General features: G+C 37.9%; 1 protein-coding gene across 4 annotated transcripts in view; it reads left to right on the top strand.

The window, feature by feature from the left end:
* LOC306851914 (renalase-like) overlaps nt 1–22,742 on the top strand; it is a 65,899-nt gene extending 43,157 nt beyond the window's left edge. For 3 of the 4 annotated variants that reach the window (XM_079388420.1, XM_079388419.1, XM_079388418.1), the window contains 2 exons: nt 1,434–1,615; nt 21,334–22,672. In XM_079388420.1, coding sequence (XP_079244546.1) covers nt 1,434–1,615; nt 21,334–21,336 — 185 coding nt within the window. In that variant the 3' untranslated portion in view covers nt 21,337–22,672. Of the gene's footprint in view, nt 1–1,433; nt 1,616–21,333 lie in introns of all 4 variants that reach the window. The other variant, XM_079388421.1, reaches the window with a different exon arrangement.
* The last annotated feature ends 2,999 nt before the right edge of the window (nt 22,743–25,741 follow it).

Below are 25,741 nucleotides of genomic sequence, written 5' to 3'. Positions count from 1 at the left end.
TTAATCATTTTGCAAATACAACATGCAACCACTTTGTTTTAATAACTGCTTGTCCATCTGTTGGAAATGTTGCCATGTAGTTTTGCTCAGGCTATCTGGTCTTCTGAAACAAAAACACAAACTTAAACCAACTGTTGAGTGAAGTGTAAACGCTGTTAGTTAAAAAAATAATAATCTTTATTTATTATTCCTTGAGGCATTTTATCCACAACTATACTTTCAGGAATACTCAATTTCGTTAGTCCAATATTATTTAAAGGCCAGGCATGAGAATAACATGTGAATGTGATTTGCCTGACTTTTTCCACATTTATTCCAACATTTATGCCAGTGGTCATGATTTAAATGGCTCATCATTCTCTGTTGGTCCATAAAAATTTGCTAAACAAAATAGATCTTACTAAAGTATAAGGCCCCTCCCCACAGGTGATCCATAAAGTCAATCTGTTACCCTGTGAATCTGCCAGAGGCCTTAATATTAAGTTTTAGCCAGTCTCTGTGGTCTTATTCAGACCTAGCCCTCGTTCCTCAAGTGTTGATCAATGATGGCTTTCAGCATCTTCATCCTACTTGGAGTCATTGGGCCAAATCACTCCAGCTGCTCAAACACAACCCCAATGTTTATGGAGCCCAATAAAGCATGATTTCCTCCAATCATATTAAATGTGTGTTTTAAAACGGTGTCATTAGAGAAATGACTACACTATGTTCAAGGCTAATATATCAGGTCTGGTCTCAGTCAGGGGTCGTGTCTCTGGCAATGGGCTTGGCCCGTAAAGCATTAGATCATGGGGTTTGGTGTGCCCATAGATGATATCACTGAGAAACCATCGTCTGGAGAAGAGAAAGCTGGAAACTGATACTTAACACTACTCATGCTAACCTGTTATGACTAACAAGTAAAGCTGTTCATGTCACATTCACAGTGAATATGAAAGAGCTAGCTTGATTTGTTAAAGGGATAATTCACACAAATTATCGGTTACTAAATCCAAACCTATATGGACACAAAAGAAGATATTTTGAGAAGTCTCTCAGTGTTTTTGTCCATGGGATCCAATGATGTTTAGTCCCCATTGGCAAAATGATTTGAAATATTCTTCCAAATATCTTCTTTTTATGTTCCACAGAAGAAAGAAAGGTTTGGAATGACATGATGGTAAGTAAATGTTGACAGTTTTGGTGCACTGTCTCTTTAAAAAACATCAGATTAAATCATAGAAAAGTATTTTTTTCCAAGTTATAAAAAAACATGTATGGCATTTTCTGCTGTCTGTGCTGTTATCTAACTCTCATTTCTTCCTCCGTTTGAAATTTTCCCCTTTCTCTGTCTTTCTCTCACTGTAGCACTCAATGTGGGATCTGTGTATGTTTGTGAATGACTTCATAAGCAGCCACATGTGATCTTGATAAACTGTGTGTATCTTTGGCAGCTTTGAAGGCCTGCGGAGTCGGACCTTCTGTGGTGGTGCACACTAGTGTGCCCTTTGGAATCCAACACCTGGAGGAGGAGAAGGATGTGGTACAGGCCATCATCCTAGAAGAGCTGGAAAAGGTGATGCCAGATCTACCTCAACCTGACAGCATCAAGTGTCAGAAGTGGAGATACTCCCAGGTGAGACAACATTAGTCTGTGTGTGAGAATTTGACTAAGAAACTCAAATGTACTCTACCATTTAAAAATTTGAAGTCAGTCAGATTTGCATGAAAGAAATGAATACACACTCTATGCTCTTTTTCAAAATTACTTCAGAATTACTTGGCCTGAAACAGAGTTCACTTTGACTTTTTTTTTTTTTTTTTTTATGCAAACAAACATGCTATTTACAGGTGACAAATCAAATACAGAGTAACCACAGTCAACAAAACATACATGACAGCCAACATGGTTTGTATGAGTGTGTGTGTGTGTGTGTGTGTGTGTGTGTGACTGGGTGTTGAGGTTGGAAGTATAACTAAACAAAAAAATAAAAAAAATAAAAAAAGAAAGTACAACAGTAATGATAACAGTAATAATAATAGTAACATTAACAAAAATTAGACGATAGTAATTAACTTAAAAAAATAAATAAATGGGGGGAAAGTTGGAGGATTAGAAAGAGGACAAAATAGTAATAATAATAATAATGGTAGTAATCAGTATTAATAACAAAATAATAATAATATTAATAATAGAGAGAAAATAATAATAATCAAGCTAAAAAGAGTAAGGCTGCCTCTGGGCCCTCCGTGGGCAAGGCATAGTTTAGGCCCAGGACGAGCCATCTAGGAGAGGAGCTGCAGGGCACAAGGACCAAAGTCTCACCCCCGGCCGCCACTCACATGCCATGTTTACCTTACATATGTACTGTATATGTATTGTTAAGTGTATGATGCATTAAAAAAGTGTGACGTGCAGTGTGGAGCCAGCCCAGTGCAAAGCCCAGGCCCCCATGCTCACGTCCCACTTACCCTGTGTGTGTCTGATATACATGTATGCATTTTTTTTTTTTTTTCCCCTCTTCTCCTCCCTCTCCTTCCTCCTCACTCGTCTTCCCTTGCTTGTTTTAAAATAGATGTATGTATACCGTCTAGTGATGCATTAAAAGAAACAAGGCATGTAGTGCTGAACCTGCCAGAGGCAAGAAAACCAGGCCAAAGCTGGTACAGGTTGGAGATGCAAGGCCCCCGGCCCCCGGCTCCCGGCCCCACAGCACACCCACCAACCACACAGGCCCACAGCCAACCGAGGCCCAGAGGCGTGAAAAGAGAAAGAGAAAAGAAAAGAAAAAAAAGAAAAAATAAATAAAAGTCATAATAAAAATGCAGAGAGCAGAAAGCGACCGTAAGAAAGGATAGAGAAAGAGAAAAAAAAATAATAATAATAATATTAATAATAGAAAAATATTTTTATAAGTTTTTGATTTAGTTTGATATTAGCCTTTGTTGCTACCTCTTCCTAACCCCCCTCCCCCAAAATCTTATGTAGATATTGATGAATAGTGTGTTGTTGAGGGTGGCTTCAGACAGAGAGGGTCAACGGATTCATGATTGATGGAAGTTTATGAGAGATAACAAAGAGGGGTTCAATTCTGTTGTATTATTTTGAGTGGAAGGTTTTCCATGGAGATGTAGTCTGTTATTAAGTTTTTCCAAGATTAAATATGTATGTTATTCCTCGATTTCCAGTTCATGAGGATAGTTTTCTTGGCGATAGTTAGAGCCACTAAGAGTAATTTACTATCTGTATCGTTTGAGTTGATTATGGATGTGTCACCTAATATACAGAGGGAAGGAGACAATGGGATGTGACATCCCATATGGTTGGATAGTGACTCAGTAACATTTTCCCAAAATTCTTTAACTGGGGTGCAATGCCACAAGGCGTGAAGATAGGTGTCTGCGGTGTTTTGTGTACAGTGTGAGCATGTTTCTGAAGTAAAACCCATTTTAAATAATTTTCGTCCAGTAAGGTGAAATCTATGAAGTACTTTATATTGTATAAATTGAAGATTGGCATTTTTCGTCATGAAGTAAATGTTTTTGCAGATTTGTGTCCAGAAAGTGGAATCGGGGGCAATAGATAAATCTGATTCCCATTTAACATTTGGTATACCTAATGTATTGTCCGATTTTGATATATTTCTGTATATTTTGGAGAGTAATTTTTTAGAAGAAGAAATATTTAATAGCGCTGATATTGGGAGGGGGAGGTCTAGATTAATTGTCCTAGTGTCAATTTTTGATTGAATTGATGATTTGATGTGTTAGTATTCCAAAAAACAATTGCTCCCAATGCCGTATCTCTGAACCAAGTGGGAGAATGGTGCCAGGTTATTATTATGAAAGATATGCTGAAGTTGTGTGATTCCCTTTTCTGCCCATGTGCGTAAATTGAGTGGCTTCTTGTTAGCTGTAAAATCTGGGTTATTCCAAATTGGGGTGTATTTAGATGGTGCAAGAGGAGAGTTTGTGATTTGATGGGATTTCCACCAGGCTGTCAGAGCTGCTGCTATTGTCGGCATTTTAAAACAGTGATGCTTTTTGATTGTCTGATTGTAGAAGGGTAAATCTGAAGTATTAATGTCCTTACAAATTGTTTGTTCAACATCTAGCCATGTGCTTGCTGATGGGTTAGGTTGAATCCATTTGTGTATATTTTAGAGCTGATTGGCCAGAAAGTAGTGGTAAAAATGTGGTGCTTCCAGTCCTCTGTTTCTGTAGGGTGGTCAATTTGATTCTTGGGGTCTTGTTTTTCCAGTAAAATTTGGTAATTATTGAATCTAGTGATTTAAATGAGGAAAGGGTGGGTTGTGTTGGTGTCATTGTAAATAAATAGTTTAATTTAGGGAGTATAGTAATTTTATTTGCTGATATTCTGCCCATAATAGATAGTGGTAGGTTCATCCAGCGTTGAAGATCCTCGTCTATTGTTTTAAGTAGTGGAGTGTAGTTGAGTCCAAACAGCTCTTACAGCCTGGGGGAAACATTAATACCTAGATATTTGATATGATCGGTGCACAGAGGAATTGGTGATGTATGGGATGTCACATCCAAACTGGTGGAATGTAATGAAAGTATTCAGAGATATTTGAAAAAGAGTCAATGAGTTTAATCGTTTCTTGTAATGATGATGGAGGATCTTGTAAATATAATAATATATCATCAGCGTAAAGACTTATTTTGTGGTGTATATTTAGTGTTTGAATACCTTTTATGTTGCCGTTTTGACGGATGGCTGCTGCTAATGGTTCAATGAAAATGGTCAAAAGTGAGGGGAGAGTGGACTTTGACTTTAGATATCTTGAGAGAGAGAGATTTATTGATTCTTAAACTGGGGCACTGAAAGCAGTTCCATAATAAAAAACATTATTTAGTCAGTATTATCATCGCCCATTACATCCCATCCTTGGTCAGTCCTTTATAATTTATATATAGTTCATCATTTTGATTTATATTTCATCTAATTTCTTTTAGTTATTTTATGATCTGCTACATTTTGAATGATATCTTTGTAAGGGTCCACTGTAGTCTGTGGGAAAATATATATATATATATATATATATATATATATATATATAACAAGAGTGAAACAGAGATGTTTTGGCTTATTCAGGCAAGTGCTACTAATAAAATCCTCCCTTCTATACAGAAGACATTCATTTTTAATTAAGCCAAGCTGATAGAGTCTTCAAATCGCTCTACTGATTGAAGAGAATCTTCTACTCTGCAAAAAATCTTCTTAAGCATTTTTGTCCTTTTGCCAACAAAAAAAATCTAAACTAAATAAGATTTACTCAAAAAGAAAAACTGCATAACATATTAAGGCCAGTTTTCAAATATTAAGACCCGTTTTATTCTTTGACAAATATTTGAGTTCAGCATAAGCCTCATTAAATTTTTTTTTAGAGTTCTACTTAAAACAAGTAATAAGCTTAAAAGACACATTACCTGTTTGTTATCCTGTCTAGTTTTGCTTCTCTAATAAATAAGGAATAAAAAATATATTTTTACTAGATAACAGACAAAATACACATTAAGAAAAAACTAGTTTAACTTTTTCAAAAGAGGCTTGGTAGATTCACACACATAGAAATCCATACTCTCCCCCCACTCACTTGGCTCACACACACACAATCTTTCAGTAGTACTTTATGCATTCACACATTGTGTGGGACTGCGCCCTTTCTTGCACGGTTGCATTCTCTCTCACACACACACACACACACACACACACACACACACAGACGTTCTCTTTCGAAGCCCCCACACTCTCAGCTCCTCTGTGACACGCAGCACTGGGCCTCAGTTTGTGGTCAGAGGACATAGAACATCTGCGTGGGAGCGCTGAGCTCGATGAGTGCCAGAGAGTGGGCCAAGGCCCGTTTAGACTGCAAAGGCAGGAACACAAAATAATAGTTACTCGCACATGCACACACACACACACACATACACACCTGTGCACGTGCCAGTTCCTGGTCAAACACACAGAGGGCATGGAGCAGGAGTCGTCTTACAGTCATTTGCCGCATCACAGTTTGCTGAGCATAAACCGGCAACACACACTCGCACTCACCACATGTCAAAATCATTGACTTCTCTGGACTGGCTGGAAAGACTCTTCATGTGTCATGACTTTCAATCTACTGTAAATGCAGACTGCTTTTTTTTTCAACAGACACTACATTGTTGGAGCACAGAACATGTGTATTCCTTTATTATGACTCATGCTTTATAATACATAACTTCAATTCATAATTAAAAGGCATGGTGGATAATGCACACACAACCTCAGTCATTAACATCTGGTGTGGTCTAGGTGTAACATTAATCAAATTTTTATAATGTGAAGGATTTAGGACTGTCAGTTAAATGTTGATTTAGTGTGATTAATAAAACATACAATAAGTAAAAAAAAAAAGATTATATCCAAAGACATTGTTTAGAAACAATAGTGTTAAAAATAATTAGTGTTTTAAAAGAGAATAATTAAAATAACAAATAGTAATATGAATTCACCGTGACAGAGAAGTGTCAGCAAAAGGAATAAACCTAATACATTTTAGTTTAATCAAGTTGCAACCATACATATCACGCAGCCCTTAGTCAGTCTGGATTTTATTTTCTTGTACATCTCATAGTTTTATTCATGAGGGCAAAGGCCTCAGCTTCTACCAAGTTATGGGGGAATTTGTGCCACAATATTAGAGTTTATTGTATCTGTATCAGTAAAACTAAAAATATAATAAAAATACCTAACTACATAATACTAGTATTGTTAGAAATTGCAACAATATAAAAATAGAAATATAATACATTTATACATTTAAAATTTTAATTAAAACAGTAAATAAACAATAATATCCTGGCCAGAGGAGAACTGCCCCCAGACTGAGCCTGGTTTCTCCCAAGGTTTTTTTCTCCATTCTGTCACAGAGGGAGTTTTGGTTCCTTGCCGCTGTCGCCTCTGGCTTGCTCAGTTGGGGACACTTAATTTCTAGTGATTATCGTCAATTTGATTTTGCAGATACTATTTAAACTAAACTGAGCTAGACAATGACTTCAGTATCTCTGAATTCAGTAATGAAATGCCTTTAACTGAAAATTAAGTTTTTAATCTTATTATTATACATTACTGACACTCTATCCTCCAATTTGATACTGTTAAGTGCTTTGACACAATCTGTATTGTTAAAAGCGCTATATAAATAAAGGTGACTTTACTTGACTATTGGACACACAATCTTTAACACCACCATCACAAAATATCAAAAGCCAAACCTTTCAAAAATTGATAAGCTTATTTATATTCCTATTGTAAATGGGCCATTTTTGGGTCACTGCTATAAAAAAAAAGTTGCCATGACTATTTCATAACTTAATGGCTGTGAAAAGTGTCGGTTCTGCAACTTTAAAGGGAAAAAAATTAGAGAATTAGTTATTAATTGATTGCTTTAAGAGACAGTTTTGTCATTATTTACACCTTAATCGATTTCCAAGCCTTTATGACAGACCTTTCATTTTGGGGTGAATTATCCCGTTAGGAGTTTGTCGTAGCCAGGCCCTGTAGTTTGATGCACCAAAGTTCAGACACACTGGATCTTTAATGTCTGAATGTACACCAGAGGAATGCGGAGTAAAGCAGATTTAAGGAGGTTAAGCAGTTCAGCCTTTCTTACTTCAGCGTACCTCTGAAATAAACCAAACAATTTGTTCTTGGCCATGTTTCAGGCCAAACGTTTATCAATTGATTTACACACAGATTACCATTTAAAGATACAAGAGGGGAGGGGGAGTTTGGACAGAATGATAGCGCTCGGTCTGTAAGATGCCTAGTGAAAACCCAGGAAATGGACACTATTTCCTTGGCTCTAGTGCATTGCACCTCAATGTTTATCTGGTGGAGGGTTGGGGCCGGCCGAAGCCTTTGTAATGGGCCGTGCAGGGAATGTGTTTACTCTCAGTATTCATTTACATGCTGCATTTCTACATTTAAACATTGTACAGAGACACTGCTCTAGCTGTGGCTCTTTTCGAGTTATCTGCAAACATGGGTCAGATTTACAGTGAGGACCTGTATCACTGACTGCTGACTGTAGAATACATACATCATTTTAATGAGCTACAGAGGCAGTTTATAAAGAAGATCAACCCAGATATATAGTTTACAGTGCAACATGTCTGTCCACTGTAAATATTAATATATAAAAAGCTACAGAGTTACAGCACATGCAAAATATACAGAGCAGCCACAAACTAACTTTCTAGTGCTTAACTTTAAAAACTAACTTACAAATGCTTAACTTTCGAAAACTTTCAGATGCACAACTTTAAAAAACTAACTTTCAAAAAACTTTTTCAAAACTTTTTTTTACATTTTGTATTTATTTATTTTACTTTAAACCAGGGCTTTGACAAACTTTGCTTTTCTAGTTATAAGCTGGGTTGCACACAGGTCACACATGCCATGCGCTCTTTAAAACCCACAACCCACAGAGACAGCGAATATCATCCAAATTCTGCTCATTTTACCATAAAGTCTATTCTTGACTCTGGTTAACCCAATGAAGGCACCTCCGCTGCTATTAAAAGCTCTATATTTAACCAAATCTATTAACAGCCCTTTCCCTCCCCCACCTCTTGTGAGAATCTCCCTTATGAGGAAACAAAGCTACAGAACAAGCAGGGGCGTCATGCACCTAGAACTGTAAATCCTGATAGTCTAGTGCTGTCATTTTGTCAATATGTCATGCACATATTCTGTAGTTTATCAAAATGAATGAGTTTAAACCATCAGCATGAGTGCAAGTTAGGATGATTGGCAAAACGAATTTTTACAAAAACCTGACACTGAAACAGATATATAATCTCATTAAATTCTTGAAGTCTTTGGTGAGTTGTGCTGACAAATTGCATATGAATGGACAGTCTGTCAGCCGTCTTCTCCTTTTGTGCCTTATAGATGATTAAAACTCTGTTTGTACTTTAGGCAAAATAGTATTGCCGCAATATTTTCCACTGTTGTTGAAAAAGAGCCTGGAGTCCTAAAGCCACAGTTTTGTTTTCCTGATATTGAGTAAATATTTGTCCATCTAAAGACTTTGTGCTATAATCAGTTTAAAATTTTCCATGGGCCACATTCAGTTGTCAAACAGGTCTGTTAGGTGCATTCAGAAGTGTGCTGTATTTTAGTACTGTCATGCAAGCCGACTGACTCCACACCATCTTGCCAACCGTTGCTATCTAAGATCTCTTGAGATTATTCAAAACATCACAACTAACTCCACCCTCACAGTCACCACTCAGATATCATTGGTAGATAGTCATTGGTTTCAATACTTTCAATTACAATTGTTTACAGAGTAAGATGCTTAGCTTAGTTCATTGCTTTAAAATATGATATATATATATATATATATAAATATATGTAAATAACAAGTGGCATGAAATGACGTACACATCCCTGCTCAAAGAGAGAACAGGCCCCTTTTTTTAATGAAACTAAGGGTAAACAGCTCTGTTCCATATCAGAAAAAAATGAGGTTGCATCAGTTATTGGACGCCCAGTCACTCAATTTTGTTGTTCTCTAATTAGGTGACAAGATCGGTGGCTCATTGCCCAGGGCAGATGACACTGCACACCAGTGGGAATTTCTTTAAGACTGCAAGGGAAGCTCGGCTTCCCCTATAATGTCTAAAAATTAATGGTCAAATATGTACTATTGTGTTAACATTTTATTGATAAAAAATGCGTTAGAACACGTTCATCTCGAAGACGAGTTCGTTCAGAATCAGCTACATATAGCAGGTGACTCGATTTCCTTCTTATACATTCCCGTAGCATCAGTGTATTTGCCTGTTGAAGCTCAGCGTCCATTGACTTCTATGGGGCTGCTTTGAACAGTTTTTTTCAGTGCTTTGAAACTAGACGCTCATTGGATAAATGCTGCGATTATGTCCCGCCCCCGGACGCTCAGCATCTCTGGGGGTGAATGGAGGAGTGGGCGGGGCTGGACTCCGGGCTTCTGCGTGATGATTGGAGGGTCTGTCGAAAGACTGCATCTCCTTTTGATTGACAGCGATTGTGTCCTATAAGAAGTCATTGAAGCTATTCGAGCTTCGAGTCCCATAGCGAATTTTTGCAAGTGTAGTCGAAAGACAAACTGCTGCAACCTATTTCTTGGTATTTGCTTGGTGAAATTGCCAGTTTTCATCATAACAGGAGAAAGCGGTGTGATTACTTGGTGTTCCTTAACCCACCGGTGCGGGCTGTCTCGTTTTTTTGTTTGACGCGAAACTAACTAAAATACTCCACGAGTTTTGATCTTACAGATGAGAGTAAGGTATCATTTGAAACTGCAAAGGGTCTACTTTTAGTTGTGTATAGTCATAATAACAACAAAACAATGTGCTTTTAAAAAATAGAGAAAGTAAACGGGGTGCGTTCTCTGCCGTCTCTGTCACACAGACACGTAAATAAAACAACACGAATCTCCGCGAATACTCGCCTCAAATACATGAGAAATATATGTATAGAAAGCTTGAAATATCTACTTTTAAATGAAGTCACGTCCAAAACAAATATTCTATGTTAAAGTAATCCATATGAAACCAACACAATGTACAGTTTTTCTGTCTCAACTCATTATATCTAATGCTGTCAGCAGAAGCAAACGAGTTCATCCCGGATACTTTCTGTTTCTGGAAGAAGATCTGCTGAGAGAAATAACCCAGAATTTCTAAATGTGGTGTTGTTTTTTCCCCTTCAGAGCACATAAACTATATACACTATGAAAATGCCAGGTGCAAAAGCTTGGAGTCAGTATATATAGAAATTAAAACTTTTATTTAGCACACAAGTGATGATAAAGACATGTATCATGTTACAAACGATGCTGTTCTTCTGAACTTTCTATTCATAAAAAAAAAAAAAAATCTTAGCTCTTTTCAACAACAATAATAATAAGAATAATAATATTTTTTTAGCAGCAAATCAGAATAGAATGATTTCTGAAGAATCATGTGACTGGAGTAATGATGCTAAAAAGTCAGCTTTGATTGTTCCTAATAAAATGTTTAACTGCACTCACAAGTGAATCTTGTGAGTTATTTTGTGTGATTAGCTAAATATATTCTTAATAAACTACAAAAAAAAAAAAAATATATATATATATATATATATATATATATATATATATATATATATATATATATATATATATATATATATATATTATTTTGTCCTCATATTCCTTCTTGTAACTCTTCCTCTCAGTCACATACTTGACTAAACGGCTCATTATGAAGCTCATTATGCAGGCCTGTCTTCTCAGGTGTGAATGTGAAGGTTGACGCCTTCTCGCATAGACCCTTTTTACTCAAAAAGTGTCTTAGGAAATTTAAATCAATATATTGTTTTCTGTGAGCAAATAAACAAGATGATTTTCACATTATTTTGAAGCAAAAATTCTAGGCTACAAGATCCAGTTCTCAGAAGTCTTGTGAACAAATGTTCTGTATGTGTTTTATGGCCTTATTTTAGTGACTTCAAAATGTTAGTTTTTCACTAACCACACATAAACGTTGCTTTCTCGAAAACAAAATCAAGTACATAAATGCTGCTAACATATTATTGTGGGCTTCACCCACTCCAATTTCGACGGCTGCATCGAGTCTGCCCTGAAGGTCTTTGGGGTTCTGAAGTCTTCTCTCTGAAACGGGGTTGGGAAAGTATTCCTTTATTTTGGGTTTTTCCTATGGAGGATGGCACACTGAATTAGATTTAAGCCCCTCCCCACAGGAAGATGGATGTACTGCACAAAGCACAGTAGAACTGTCTCACCTGTGTCTGCAGACATGCATTTTGTTACAAAAACCAATTATACCGTCTGTGCCGGATGCTGAGGATTAGAGGACAACAGAGCACTGTGCAAGTTCAGTTGTGACTGAGGCAGATGCCTCGTACTGGCTTTCATACAATTTCTTGAACTATGGTTTTCTGATGTGTAGCAAATATTATGAATGCGTTCAGGTACTGTCAGCCTTCTCCTCTGATAGTCTCAGATTAATAAAGTAATTAAAACATGCTTAAAATGGTCTCTCATGTGGGTAGTTGACATTCTGTGACGTGACATGCTACACTCCAAACTATTATGGTATTGTGCTTTTTATCATTAAAATTATATGTCATTATTATTATTTAATCATAATTGTATTTGAATTAATTTTAATATTTACATTTTAATTATTTTTTAATAATTAAAATAAAATAACAATCCTTTTATACTAACATTAATACCTTGTATTATTTGAAAGACTATATAAGACTAATTAGTTTAATTAAAAGTTTGTTTGTCAAATTGCAAGATCATGTAAAATTAACTAGCAAAGGCAAAAAGGTTATTAAAATGAGAAAACTTATAGGTATAACACCTAAAATAAACAATTTCTCAGTAACAGAGTAAAAGTAAGTTTTAAATAATTGTGGGAAATAAAGTAATGATTGTGAGGAAATCACAATTGAGAGAAATAGTTAAATATGACCCTAGTGAAAAATAAATATACTAAAAAGTAAATGCATTTATTTCATGCTAAGTACACTAAAAATACATTTACTAATAAAATACCCTGCACTTGTACTTTTAGTATACTAAACTGGTATACTTAAAGTCTGCTGGAATGGAACAACTAATTTTGTACTTAATGCATTTGAATGATTTTAATAATAATTTAATACATTTCACTGCTGGTTATACTCTGTATAATTGTGTATGTGACAAATAAAAATCTTGAATCTTGTGCAGAAGTAGTACTGAAGTCCAACTAAAGATATACTGAGGTTTATTTGATTGCGCTAAAGTGGAACTATTGCAAGTATACTTCAGGTACACTTAAATATCTTGCATTTAAAGACTGATAGTATTCAAAGATAATACAATCATAATACATTGTATACAAATACAATGACATTAGAACACATTTTAAGCTTAATATTAAGGAATGTGCATTGTGCACATGTAGTACTCCAAATATTATTTCATATGTCAGAAAATGTTTATATATTTTAACTATACTTAGTATGAAATAAATGTTACTTTTTTACTAGGGGAGCTATAAAAGTCTTTTTGTCGGACAAAAAGTTGCCTGTTAGAAATAAAGTAAATGTAAAAGTAATTATAAAATATAAAGTTGAAATTTGTAGATAGGAATTCACAATTATGGGACAAATTTGCAGTCGTGAAATAAAGTCGTCATTTATTTTTTTTATATTTATTTTTTACCAAGGCAGAAATGGATGTATGAAAATTCATGAAAATTTTAACCTACAGTTTTGAAGTTTATTAAAATATGTCATGCATCAACCACCCTTGTGTAAGTGTGTGTTTGCTCTGGGTGTTTGATTGCATAGCCTGGGAAGAGCTCATAGATCATTTGTGCAAATCAGACTCATCTTGCATTTGGTTTTTGAGCGCAGGAGTGGGGGAAAAGTTGGCCCAGCTCGGCTGCCACCCCCTACTGCTCTGTGTGCAGTAATTCTGCTTAGATGAGCGAGAGCAGCCATTGACCGACTTGTGCAGTTTAGTGCTGCTGCATCTGGGCCATAATCTGGGACAAAATGTTTGGCAGGCAGTCTGGAGAGAGAGTCGCTCGTAATCCAGCCGGGTGGGCCCGGGGCCCACTGCACAGCTGGGCCTGCCTCATTCTCTTTCTTGACCTTTCCCTTTCTCTCTTTCTTTATCGGTTACTCCCCCACTTCAAACTGCTCTTCTCACTACTAATATTAGCCTCTGTGACCTTACCAGGATTATATTACTCCCCTCCTGACATACAGCACACTATATCATCAATACAACGTCAACAAGCCATCTCAAAATGGATGGGTAGACTCGTGTACACTTTGCATTTATCATGCATCCAGTCGCTCAGCTTGCTTTCACTGTTTTCTAAAGGTACAGTCTTTTTTTAAAGCAAATTCACTGAATTGACAGATATGAAGCTGATTCTGTGCATCTCTATACTATTGAAGTTAGAAAATAGGCTCCATTTTAACTGACTTTTCACATGATCTCATACTTTCAGACCTACTGTATATATGAGTACATTTTCTGAATATCTTTTGTTTGTGTCCTGCTTTGAAGAGATTGACCATGTGCTGCTGTGATTTTTCAATAAAAAGCAACCATCCATGTCTTCCACCTTAAACAAATACCAAGGCCAGGCTTCAGCAAGTTTCAAGTATTTCATGCGTTAGTATGGCAATACTTTCAGGAACAAAGTTATCGAGAGCAACATGTTGGAAAGGCAAGTCTCCAGCTTGCTTTGATTTAAAGGAATTAAAAAGCAAAGGTCACACAGATAAAGCTCATCCTTTCCGCTTTATTATATATGAATAAAAACCTTGATCTGCGAGAAAGAAACAGAGCGGCAGAGAGAAAGAGGGAGGCTTTACTCTTAATGGATACATTATTCATACAAGTCATCCTGCAAGGAATAGAGCTCAGCTGCCTGGGTTGCAAAAGCCTTGCCACAATGTTGCATCAGCCACCTCGCTTTCATTAATACGCACATTACCGTCTAGGGGTCTTTGATCTTTTTTTAGCAGTCGATAAAAAAGAATAGGCTATGGTTGAACACTCCATTGCAGGGTTGAAATTGTTAGTGATTTGATTTGGGTTGAGGATGTCGGTCCTAAAAGGCAGATGGACAGGCGTCGGGGTAATTATGAGCTGGCACATGTCGTGGCACTCTCATGCTACACAGTCAGGCAAAGCCTTTGTTTTGCTGCCAAGGCTCTTTTCAAATGTTCCCCTGACTCCTTACGCTTCTTACTTTCATCCCTGTCTGAAATCTTCTTGCTCCCTTTTACTTTTATCCTCTTTGTTCATCCCTGGTGACATTTCGCATGCTCACGAAGGTCCCTCCAGACTCTTTCTCTTCCCCCTTGACTGTTCATCAGTCCCCCCTTTCTAACCACGCACGCCGTAAAGCCGCAGAGCGCGTTGCCACAGACACGAGGATCATAGCTCCACTGACCTAATTTTATAGGCTATTCTGACGGAGCGTGGCTGCTGTGCATTCTGGGTATCTGATTTGCATTTTTGCTAAGTCACTGGCAGATGGCACCAGAGGTTGACGAGATAGCGGTAGGCTAATCCCTACCCAGTTGACACAGACACACACATATAATCCTCCTCGGCATCATACACAATCCCATCCCCCACTCTGAGGCAGATGAATGGCGGTCATATGTCCTCTTTAGGTAGACCCCCACCAGAGCCGGATGAAAGCGCTGGCATCATATCAGAAGTGCGTAGGCCCTCACTCACATTGAGAATGGAAAGACATTTGTAGCTGGATTCAAGGGCATCACTAATAAGATTTTCCCCCTTCATATTTGGTTAGAGGGAGAGATGTTTTCTGGGAGGAAATTAAAGAAGATAGTGCCTGGGTTTAGGGATATGAGGATCCTGTTTGTGTGTGTGTGTGTGTGTGTGTGTGTGTGTGTGTGTGCAAGAGGCAGACAGGAGATTGGGATGTTTAGACTCCTCTCCCTCTCTCACATCTCTTGGGAGCTCAGGCTTGTTTAATTAGAGGGGTGGGGCTACGGGTAATGGCAGCTGACGTCATTGCCCTCTCTTCTCGCTCTCCCACTTCTCCTCACAGGCCCAACAGCATGCCTTTCTCAGCAATCAATATGCCCAAAAGCTCTCTATTGATCTGGGAGGGACGGCTTCACTCACATGGCAGCGAACTACCCTTAGCAAAAGGATGTAATACACTAAATTGAGGCAGAAATCTGTACCAAAGTCATGTAGAGTCTGAAGGAGTCATCTCTAGTAGCCAAAAATCAGAGGCAGTCTGCAGATTTTGGTCGGTCAGAATTGACAGATTTTGAGGGAAATCACGTAGCGTATGATGGGCACAGACTTGAAAGTCAATCGTTTAGTGTTTGATGTCCTGTTTTTCTCTGTAACCATTTACAAAGCCGGCAAGTGTATGATGCCTAGTGTTTTCGAATCTGCTCAGAACAGTCACGTTATGTATTCAGCCTTCAAGCAACCAACCCATGCTCATTGGAAATACGTGCCTGTGGTATAATTTCTGCAAAGTTATATTTCCTTTATTATGTTGGTTGTTGTAAAGTACCCACACTGACTAAACCCTACCCTAAACCTAAATGATAGCATTAACAAAAGCAAACATGAGATAAAAACACAGTTGCTGAAGCAACCATGCCATTTTTTGCTTGCTTGTTCAAGTCTTTGAGCTCTTTCACCATGTTTCACAGGTCTCGTACCAAAGCTGTACCATGTAAGCTACCAAGCAACTTTATGTTACCTAGTTATGCTATTCAATCATCAACATGTATTTATATCATGCACTGTTTTGTAACATTGTATTTTACAAGGAACTATGCGAAAATAAGTCTTTATTAATCGACAATCAGACCTGTAACCATGGTTTGTGTGAATTTCAACTGGAAATTGCAGTGAACTAAAATGTACAGTATAGGCAAGTTTTTTTTTTGTAGGTTTGCAAAAATGTAGAGAGAGGCATGTACTGTATATACAGTCAGGTCCATAAATATTGGGACATTGACACAATTCTAACATTTTTGGCTCTATACACCACCACAATGAATTTCAAATGAAACGAACAAGATGTGCTTTAACTGCAGACTGTCAGCTTTAATTTGAGGGTATTTACATCCAAATCAGGTGAACGGTGTAGGAATTACAACAGTTTGCATATGTGCCTCCCACTTGTTAAGGGACCAAAAGTAATGGGACAGAATAATAATCATAAATCAAACTTTCACTTTTTAATACTTGGTTGCAAATCCTTTGCAGTCAATTACAGCCTGAAGTCTGGAACGCATAGACATCACCAGACGCTGGGTTTCATCCCTGGTGATGCTCTGCCAGGCCTCTACTGCAACCGTCTTCAGTTCCTGCTTGTTCTTGGGGCATTTTCCCTTCAGTTTTGTCTTCAGCAAGTGAAATGCATGCTCAATCGGATTCAGGTCAGGTGATTGACTTGGCCATTGCATAAGTCCACTTCTTTCCCTTCAAAAACTCTTTGGTTGCCCAAAAATGAAAATTCTTTTATTTATTACAATTTATTAAACCGTTACAATTCGTTCCAAACCTGTGAGACCTTCGTTTATCTTCGGAACACAAATTAAGATATTTTTGATGCATTCCGAGAGCTCTCTGACCCTCCCATATAGATCAATGTAATTAACGCGATCAAGGCTCAGAAACATAGCAAGGAGATCGTTAAAATAATCCATGTGACATCAGTGGTTCATCTGTAATTTTACGAAGCTACGAGAATACTTTTTGTGTGCAAAGAAAACAAAAATAATGATTTTATTCAACATTTCGTCCCCTCCACATCACCTTGTAGCGCCATCAAACCATAAACAGTGTTTCCACGTACGGTGCTGCTGACACAGGACAGTATACGTTGGAGGGTGAGTAATGACAGAATTTTCATTTTTGCATGAACTATCTCTTTAATATCCCATGAGGCCACAGGAGAGGAGTTATGAATGGCAGTGAAGCGACGCTACATGACAAATGTAGTACGTCAGGATTTCATTCATTCTACACACATTTGTGCTTAAATGTTCAAATGTAATGATGAAGAGCAGCATTTAAATAAATAGTAACATAATGTTTTTAAAATTGTTGTAATAGCATTTTATGATCCTGTTAGTCCAAAAAAAAAGATAGCTACTCATTTTCATTCTCACTCTTCTTAAAAATGCAGTTAAGTTAGTAGCTTTGCAACTTCTCAGTACTGATAGCAGCATGCCAGCTGTCAATCTGGTATCAGCAGCTACACATTAAACTGTCATTTCTGTCCACTGTTCTGCCCAAAGAATGGCTCAGAAAGCTAGACATCAAGGTGACTTGAGCACAACCCGTCCAACTTGTGCAAGCCTCCTGCCTGGGCTCTTCTCAGGAATTGTTTTGAGAGTGCAGAGAGTCATTAACAACCCTTATGCTTTGCGCAACGCTAGCAGGATGCACGCCATCTGTAGCTTGTGAAATGGTGCCACACCACAAAGTAGGCCTTGTCAGGGAAATGTCCGTCCCTATAGGATGGAAAAATCACAAATGAGATCTCTTTAATATCTCAATTGTTTTAGCAGCAGGAAGAGTGATGCAGTTGCTCCATACTTTTACAACAATTATTTTATTTGCATTTATATTTTTCCTAAATTTATTTTTGTTGCACACATATTTTAAATTTGGTAACTTAACATAAGGAACATTTCATATATGTATTGCCACATGGAGAAAAATAATCTTTATATAATCTATGTTATGTTGCAATAAAATTATTAGTCAACCTGCATTTTATTTATGCAAAAGCCAGTTTTTACTGTTATTTAGCACCTGATGAGTGTTCATTTTGTACCCTAGAAATTTTAGGAGAATCATCTGAGAGAAAGTTGGTAATTTAATCATATCTGAAAGCATACAATTTTTCTCCGGGTTCTTGTTTTTCCCTTGTTAGTGCTTCTTTGTATCACCTGCAAATCCTGTCTGTTTTGGCATCAAGTTCACAAATGCATATTTGAGTACATGAAATGGTGAACATTTTACTGTAGCATCAAAGGTCTGGTTGTGTTGTCATCATAAAAACATTCTCAGATCAGCGAGCATGGACAACAGATGGGCTCAGAGCTCCAGCATGTCGGGGATGGACAGGCACTGACCACTGCCCCACAGGAAGTGATGGCTTAAAGCCCTCTGTTCAGTGCTGATGTACAGCCCAAGCTGTACAGGAACCTTGTAAAGATCTCCTCTAAGTGTGCAGATCAGGAGCGTACACTGTTACCTTTGGGCAGATGCTGAATCGGTGGTTTGTATGAAACCTTGAAAAGGGTTTTGCCGTTAAAGTAGGTTGTGGTGGAGGCTGTGTTGGAGGGTACATGCATGGTATGCACTTAATGAGTATTCGTGCATATGAATTGGACTCAGACGTTATGCAAGACTATATGTGTCTGGTATGTACTCAGTGACAGGTTAAGTGTATGTTAAATTGCCTAACCTCTTGTGGGAGGAGAAGAGGACTGAGAGGACTGGTTGTACATGTACTGCGGCAGTGGCACACCCTAACCTTTAACTTCTAGGGGAAGTGTGCACACTCTCACTCTCAGGGGAGTGGAGTCAAGTCACACACACACAAATTAATGTCTGTGAGCCTGAAACGCCACACGGCTCACTTACTGACTGCAGCCAGACAGTTTTACTCATTAAAGTTGTTCCGTTTTGTTTTTTTCTAGGATAATCTAAGATTATAGGTTTGTTTTCCATTTAACTTAAGTTTGTTAAAGTTTGTTTTGTTATTAACTAACAATTTTTGAATACATCTCTAAAATAAAGTAAAAATGGCAGGGTGAAAAAAACTGTCCTGATATTATAAATGATAAATGCTATAAATATAAATGATTATAAAATGTCATGTGATGCAACTCCCCAAGGTATAATTATAATTAGAAATTAATAACACTTTATTAATTAAAATACCTTAAAATATATTTTAAAAAGTTTTTTAAATATATATACGTGTGTGTGTGTGTGTGTGTGTGTGTGTGTGTTTGTGTGTGTGTATATATATATATATATATATATATATATATATATATATATATATATATATATATATACAATATACAGAGTTTAGGGGCATTTTATCTCTAATGGACATTCAGAAATATATATTAAATGTTAAATGATAGATTAAAAAACGTTCACCACTGGAGCTTTTTTTTGTCACCCGTATGAATTTCTGACCCTGGTCAGGACCTACTTTAACTTCCTGAAAGTAAAAAGAAGTTGGCCTACCAATGCGCTCTGAGTGCTATTTGCTCAGCGCTAGACATTTTACAGTCTTTCTCTCATTAATCAGCTTTATAAAGGGCCTGTGTGTAGAAGGAAGAGTGTGTTATTTGGCCAGAGGCATGAGCAGGACAATCTAACGCTTGGCTAAAGCCTTTTCAGCTCAGATTAGATGCTCTTTATTATACACAATAGGCCTCCCCTAGTTGTAAATCTGTTACAGCTTCGGACTTTAGACTGCAGAAAAGAGGGCAGAAATCTGGGAGAGCTGGCGCGAACACTTCTGCTCATTTTGGGGCTGAGTGGGGGAAGGGAGCGTGAGCCTGGGAGGCACAGCCAATCAGATGTGAGGACACATCTATTGCTTTGTTTTGACTGGTCACATACATTTCCCATCATTTTCCTCTCCTCAATGCCACAGAAACATTCAATATTTTCAGCCTGGTCTCATATGCAGTGTATTATTCATTTAGATGTTCAAAGGTATATTGCTTTCAATAGAATGGAGCGTGTATATTGCATTTCAGACAGCCTTGAGTATATTAAACAGTCAGACGGAGTCTATGGAGAAGAATTCAATCGCTTCTGTTCAGTCTTCTAAAGTTTTCTGGCACTGTCTAAACTTATCTGAACCCGACTAGAATCCTGATGTAGTTGTTTTGGTTGAGACTTTGATGAGGATATTATACCCTAGTCTGAAAATTAAACTCATCCTTCAAGTACATTTGATTGTGTACCGAACATTCACTGTATAAGGCTATAGAGAATTTGTTTTGTTTTGGTAATTAACTTGTGGGCACTGTAAACTTTACTTATCTTTACTCAAAATGTATGTCTTATTCCATCTTGGAGAATGATACAGCACAAGTAGTGACATAAATGCAAAGGATTATTCAAGTGTGACATAACGAACCCAGAACTTTCTCTCTTTATCCATCTCACTTTTCCATTTAGATAATTCAATAATAGGATATATTAAGTGGGACAAGGACATATGTCAAATTAAAATTCTGTCATCATTTGTTCCAAACTTGTATGAATTTCTTTCTACTATTGAACATGGAAGAATATATTTTGGAATATGTTGATAACCAAATATTTTCTGGTAGATAGTGACTTCCATAGCATGGAAAAAAAGCCAGCAGCCAAATGTTTGGTTACCAACATTTTTTAAAATATCTCCTTTTGTGTTCATTTTGGGGTGAACTATTTCTTTAATACAATGGTGGCATAAATCATAAGTTAATATTTCATTATATTTTTACCACACCACACAACAACCTTTTTTTTAAAGTCTGTAATCTTAAACTTTTTTGAAAATGGTATAAAATGTTTTAAAAATCACATGAAACCAATATAAATGTAAAGATTACAAGAACTTGGCACATGTATTTTAAACTAGATTTCATTCACCAAATCAAAGCAGGCACATTTAGGCCACTGTTGGATAAACAGCCTTTTGCTCAAACTCTGTTTGTTTTCTTTCCTTTTTCAACAGTAATGTCGTCATAGATACGGATGTTTTGGATTAGTCAACTAATGGACAACTCATCATGGATTTTTGGTCATGGACTTTCTCTCTGATTTTTTGACTTTTTGGATATTGAACCAAGGGGATTTCACAGTTCACCTCTACAGTAGCTACTGCTTTTTGGGTTACAAGTCAGCCAAGAGGGAGTTTTTTTTTCCCCTGCACGAATTAAAGAGGGGAAAATCTACAGAATGGGCTTAAACCTGGTTACATTTGTTAAACAAAGCTAAAAATGGTAAAATTAGGTAAACCGGATGGCAATATTAGGACCAAGATTATCACAGTTGCCATAATAATTTGTCATTCTATTACAGAACTCACGCGTTTACTTACACATTCAGCAAAACGGCATGGTTTAGATACTCCTCCAATATTCTGTTAGGGATTTGTTCTGACCGCATGCTGTTAAGAAAGACACATTATCTTTATTGAAGTAAAGTAATTAGGACATGTAAGGAGAGTGGGGGTAAGAAAAGGAAAGAATGCAACAGCATGGGAGGGAGAGGGACTGTATCATGGTTTACCCGCTGCAGTGGCAGACTCTGGGGCTTTTATGGCTGTGGGAAAGGCCAGGAGGTCACACAAATTTCGTCAGACATCATTTTTTTTAGAGAAAGAGATTTCAGCATATTTTTTCCCTCCACATGCTGTGTTTACTTTCATCCACTTCCCACTGCGTGGCTCCACTACAGTCTGGGGAATATGTGCTCTACGTTTGTACACCCCTTCCCTGCCTTTGCCTTTGGTTGAGTGGGTCAGAATCCATGAACATGGTACTTCAGGGGCTACATTCACACAAAACTATGCTTGTTGTTGTTGGGGTTTTTTCAAGTCCACACATACCCTAGTAAAAAGATATATATTTAAAATACATTTATTTGATACTAAGTATGGTTAAAATCTGTTAACATATTTACTGACATATCGCTTGTAATTAAACTTTATTGGGAGTACTACTTGTGCACAATGCATATTTCTTTATATTCAGCCTAAAATGTATTATAATGTCACTACTGATGAGGATTGTATGATCTTTGAATGATATCTGTATTTAAATGCAAGATATTTCTTGCAATAGTTTCACATTAGCACAATCAAATATATTTCAGTATATCTTTAGTTGGACTTCAGTACTACTTCCACACAATTAAAGTGCATGAAGTACACAATTAGTTGCAAGTTCCAAGTGTATATAAATATAGAAGTATAGAAGTATATAAATTGGCTATAACTGCTGGACAAGCTGTACGTGCAATAAAGAGCTGCTTCATTGTTGGCAAATAAAGAAATTTGTTTTGTTTCATGCAATAGATTGTAGGAAAATATCCACCTCATCCAGCACTTTTTTGTTTTTTGTGAATGAATATATTTTGTGTGAAAACCCCCTGCAGAAGATTCTTTGTGTGAGTGAAGTGTCCAAATGAATCGAACAGTTTCTGACATGTTGCAAACCCATTTCGAGACAAGTCACCTTTATAGCACTTTATACAATACAGATTGTGTCAAAGCATTAAACAGGAAAATAGTATGTCGATAATGCAAGAGGACAATAGTAAACACTTCCATTTAAAGTCGGTTCAGTTTTATTCAGATTAGGTCAAAAGAGTGATTTATTCACAAATCTGGCATCTTTCACTAGAGCTTCTTTACCGAAGAATCTGAACCGCCCCCATAGCTGAGTTTCCATAATTGCTTCTGCTATTTCCTGTTTATCTCTGTGAAGATGCTTTGACACAATTTATATAGTATGAAGCGCTTTAGAGATAAAGGTGACTTGACTAGCATCATTAGCAGAAGCGCCCCACTCTTGGTAGAATCCTTCCTCTCTGGTGTAATGATGGACCTGGGAGATTTTTTGCGAAAAGGCAAGAAGAAGTGGTCTTAAGTTTCATGAGATAGGACATGGCTTCAATGTGACTGGAAATCTCATTAGCAAACAACTCAGGAATAACAATGTGGTCGCTGGACTGTAAAACCCTCTGATCAGAGTGCAAAAGCCCAGCTACGTTCCACATCCCCCACGGACATTAATATTAAAACAATCTCCCTCTCCGAGAAGCGGCATTAATGACCGGCAAAGTAATTATCCTTCAGACAAACTGCAATCTCGACTTTCTCAGCTCATGCGAAGAGGGGCGGTTCGGAGGACCCTGCGACCCAGGCATTGGTCGTACTTAGAAGAATCGTGTAGCGCTTTGATCAGTCCCAACTTCCTGCGATGATGAATCTCTCATTTGCTCTTGTCCCGCGTCGAGGCCTGGATGGAAGTCTTTGGGGGCGTTAAACAAACAACAGTGGGGGTGGAGGAGTTGCTGAATTTGGAGAGTGAGAGCGAGAAGCTCAGCGGCTGTTTTGATGGCTTACACAGATGTTTGTCATCCCTAAAGAGTGGAGGCTTTCCCACCTCTGCCCCCGCTCCTCTCACAGGCTCTTGCACCTGAGAGCGAGTGTGTTCATGTGTGAGAATAAAAGACAGAGGATAGGACTGGCCACAGGGCGGAGAACAGCCACAGGGTGTCTGGAAAAGTGGGTTAACCCATATCTGGCCCCACTGCCTCTGCTGGGATAAACCGCACAGACCATCATAATCAGATACACGCAAAAACTCATAAAAATATGCTTGCATGTGCTGTTTTGTTACTTATAACTAGGCTATTCTAAAAGGCGACTAAAGCTGAATTAGCATGTCCTGATTCAATTTAAATAATTTAAAAAGAGTACTTGAGAACATCTTTTTTTGTTTTCTTTTGTCCAGTTATTTTCATGTTATGGCGCACTAATGGCAGTAAATGTATGTGCTATTATTAAATTAAATATTTAGATATATGTGAATATTTTATAATATATAGATTTGCTAAAGATTATATTTGTCAGGGTTGTGGGGAGAGAGGATGAGGCGAGGACTCAGTACTGCAGAGAAAGGGCTTTTATTAATAATAAAAATAAACAAAACCAACCAAAACTACCCCGTAGGGGAAAAACAGGACAGCTGGCAGGCTTGGCAAGGCAGGATCAGCACATGACAGGGGAGCATACGACGACGAACTGGCTGAAAACACAAGGGGATTATAAAGGGAGCAAATGAGGAGGGTAATGAGGTAATGGGTGGGGCAAATTAACCAATAATCAGGAAACAAGGTGGGTGGGGTCAAGACAATTGACGAGAGCACATGGCACATAGAACTAAACAAGACCAGCCATGTGCTCAAACAAAACAAAAACACAAGCACATGGCCAGCAAAACAAATCACTAGCCATGTGCAAAACAGGACAGGAACACACAGCGAATGAGAAGATTCATAAGCCGCGTGTTCACAAAAAACAAACATGAAAGCACGCAGCCAGTGAAAAAACACCAACTGCGTGCAACACAGAGCAAAACAAAATGAGAACAAAACACACACACACACACACACACAGAGGAGGCACGGCCAGAGCGAACTCGAAATCGCACGCTCCCACAGCGAGAACAAGCCTGGAGCGTGAGTGTCCGAACCCCGACACGAAACCAGAACAGAGTCTGAACAAGACAGGAGTGCCGGGATCCGAACACCACGCCCCAACATGAAACAGAACAGCAGACAAGAGAGCGCGCAGCTCGAGCACACTCGAAGCTGCGCGCTCATCAGAAAACAAGACAAGAAGGGCGTGTCAGGGCTCCGTCACAAAACCATGAATAAACTAGACCGAAGTGACAGAACCCTGACAATATTTAACTATGTAATTAAATTATTAGTATTTTTAAAGATATTATTATTAGTAGTATTAATTTACAAAATGAAAAAAACATTCAACTTGATTCATTAAGTGAACGGTCAGTTGCTCCAGGAACATGATTAATAATAATTTTCATCTTAAATGGGTGATGTGCATCTTCTGATATGATACTGTGTGTGTAATGCTAAAGTAAATACATGTGGGTGGACATATCTCTGCCGTCCAGCGCGTCAGGAAGCAGCAGGCAGAGCAGCGATGATCCTGTAAACACCGTGTCGGGGGATGAGGTTCGGAGGGCGCTAAAGAAAGTGAACGTCAGGAAAGCAGCCGGACCTGATGGGATAACCGGCCGTGTTCTGAGGTCCTGCGCCGATCAGCTCGCTGGTTTGTTCACTTCCATCTTTAATGAGTCCCTTGCTACCTCCGTGGTTCCCACCTCATTCAAAAAATCTGTCATTTTCCCTTTGCCAAAGAACAATAAACCCTCTTGCCTGAATGACTATCGCCCAGTTGCCCTCACATCTATAGTCATGAAGGTTTTTGAGAGACTTGTAAAGAGCCACATCTGCTCCTCCATACCTGATACTTTGGACCCTCTTCAGTTTGCCTATCACCCAAACAGATCTACTGACGATGCCATCTCTCACGTCCTCCACTC

This window comes from Barbus barbus (assembly GCF_936440315.1).
Source record: "Barbus barbus genome assembly, chromosome: 32".
In the NCBI taxonomy this organism is placed as follows: Eukaryota; Metazoa; Chordata; class Actinopteri; order Cypriniformes; family Cyprinidae; genus Barbus; species Barbus barbus.
The sequence above is the reverse complement of the archived record's forward strand: the minus strand, read 5'-3'. Positions and strand labels throughout refer to the sequence as shown.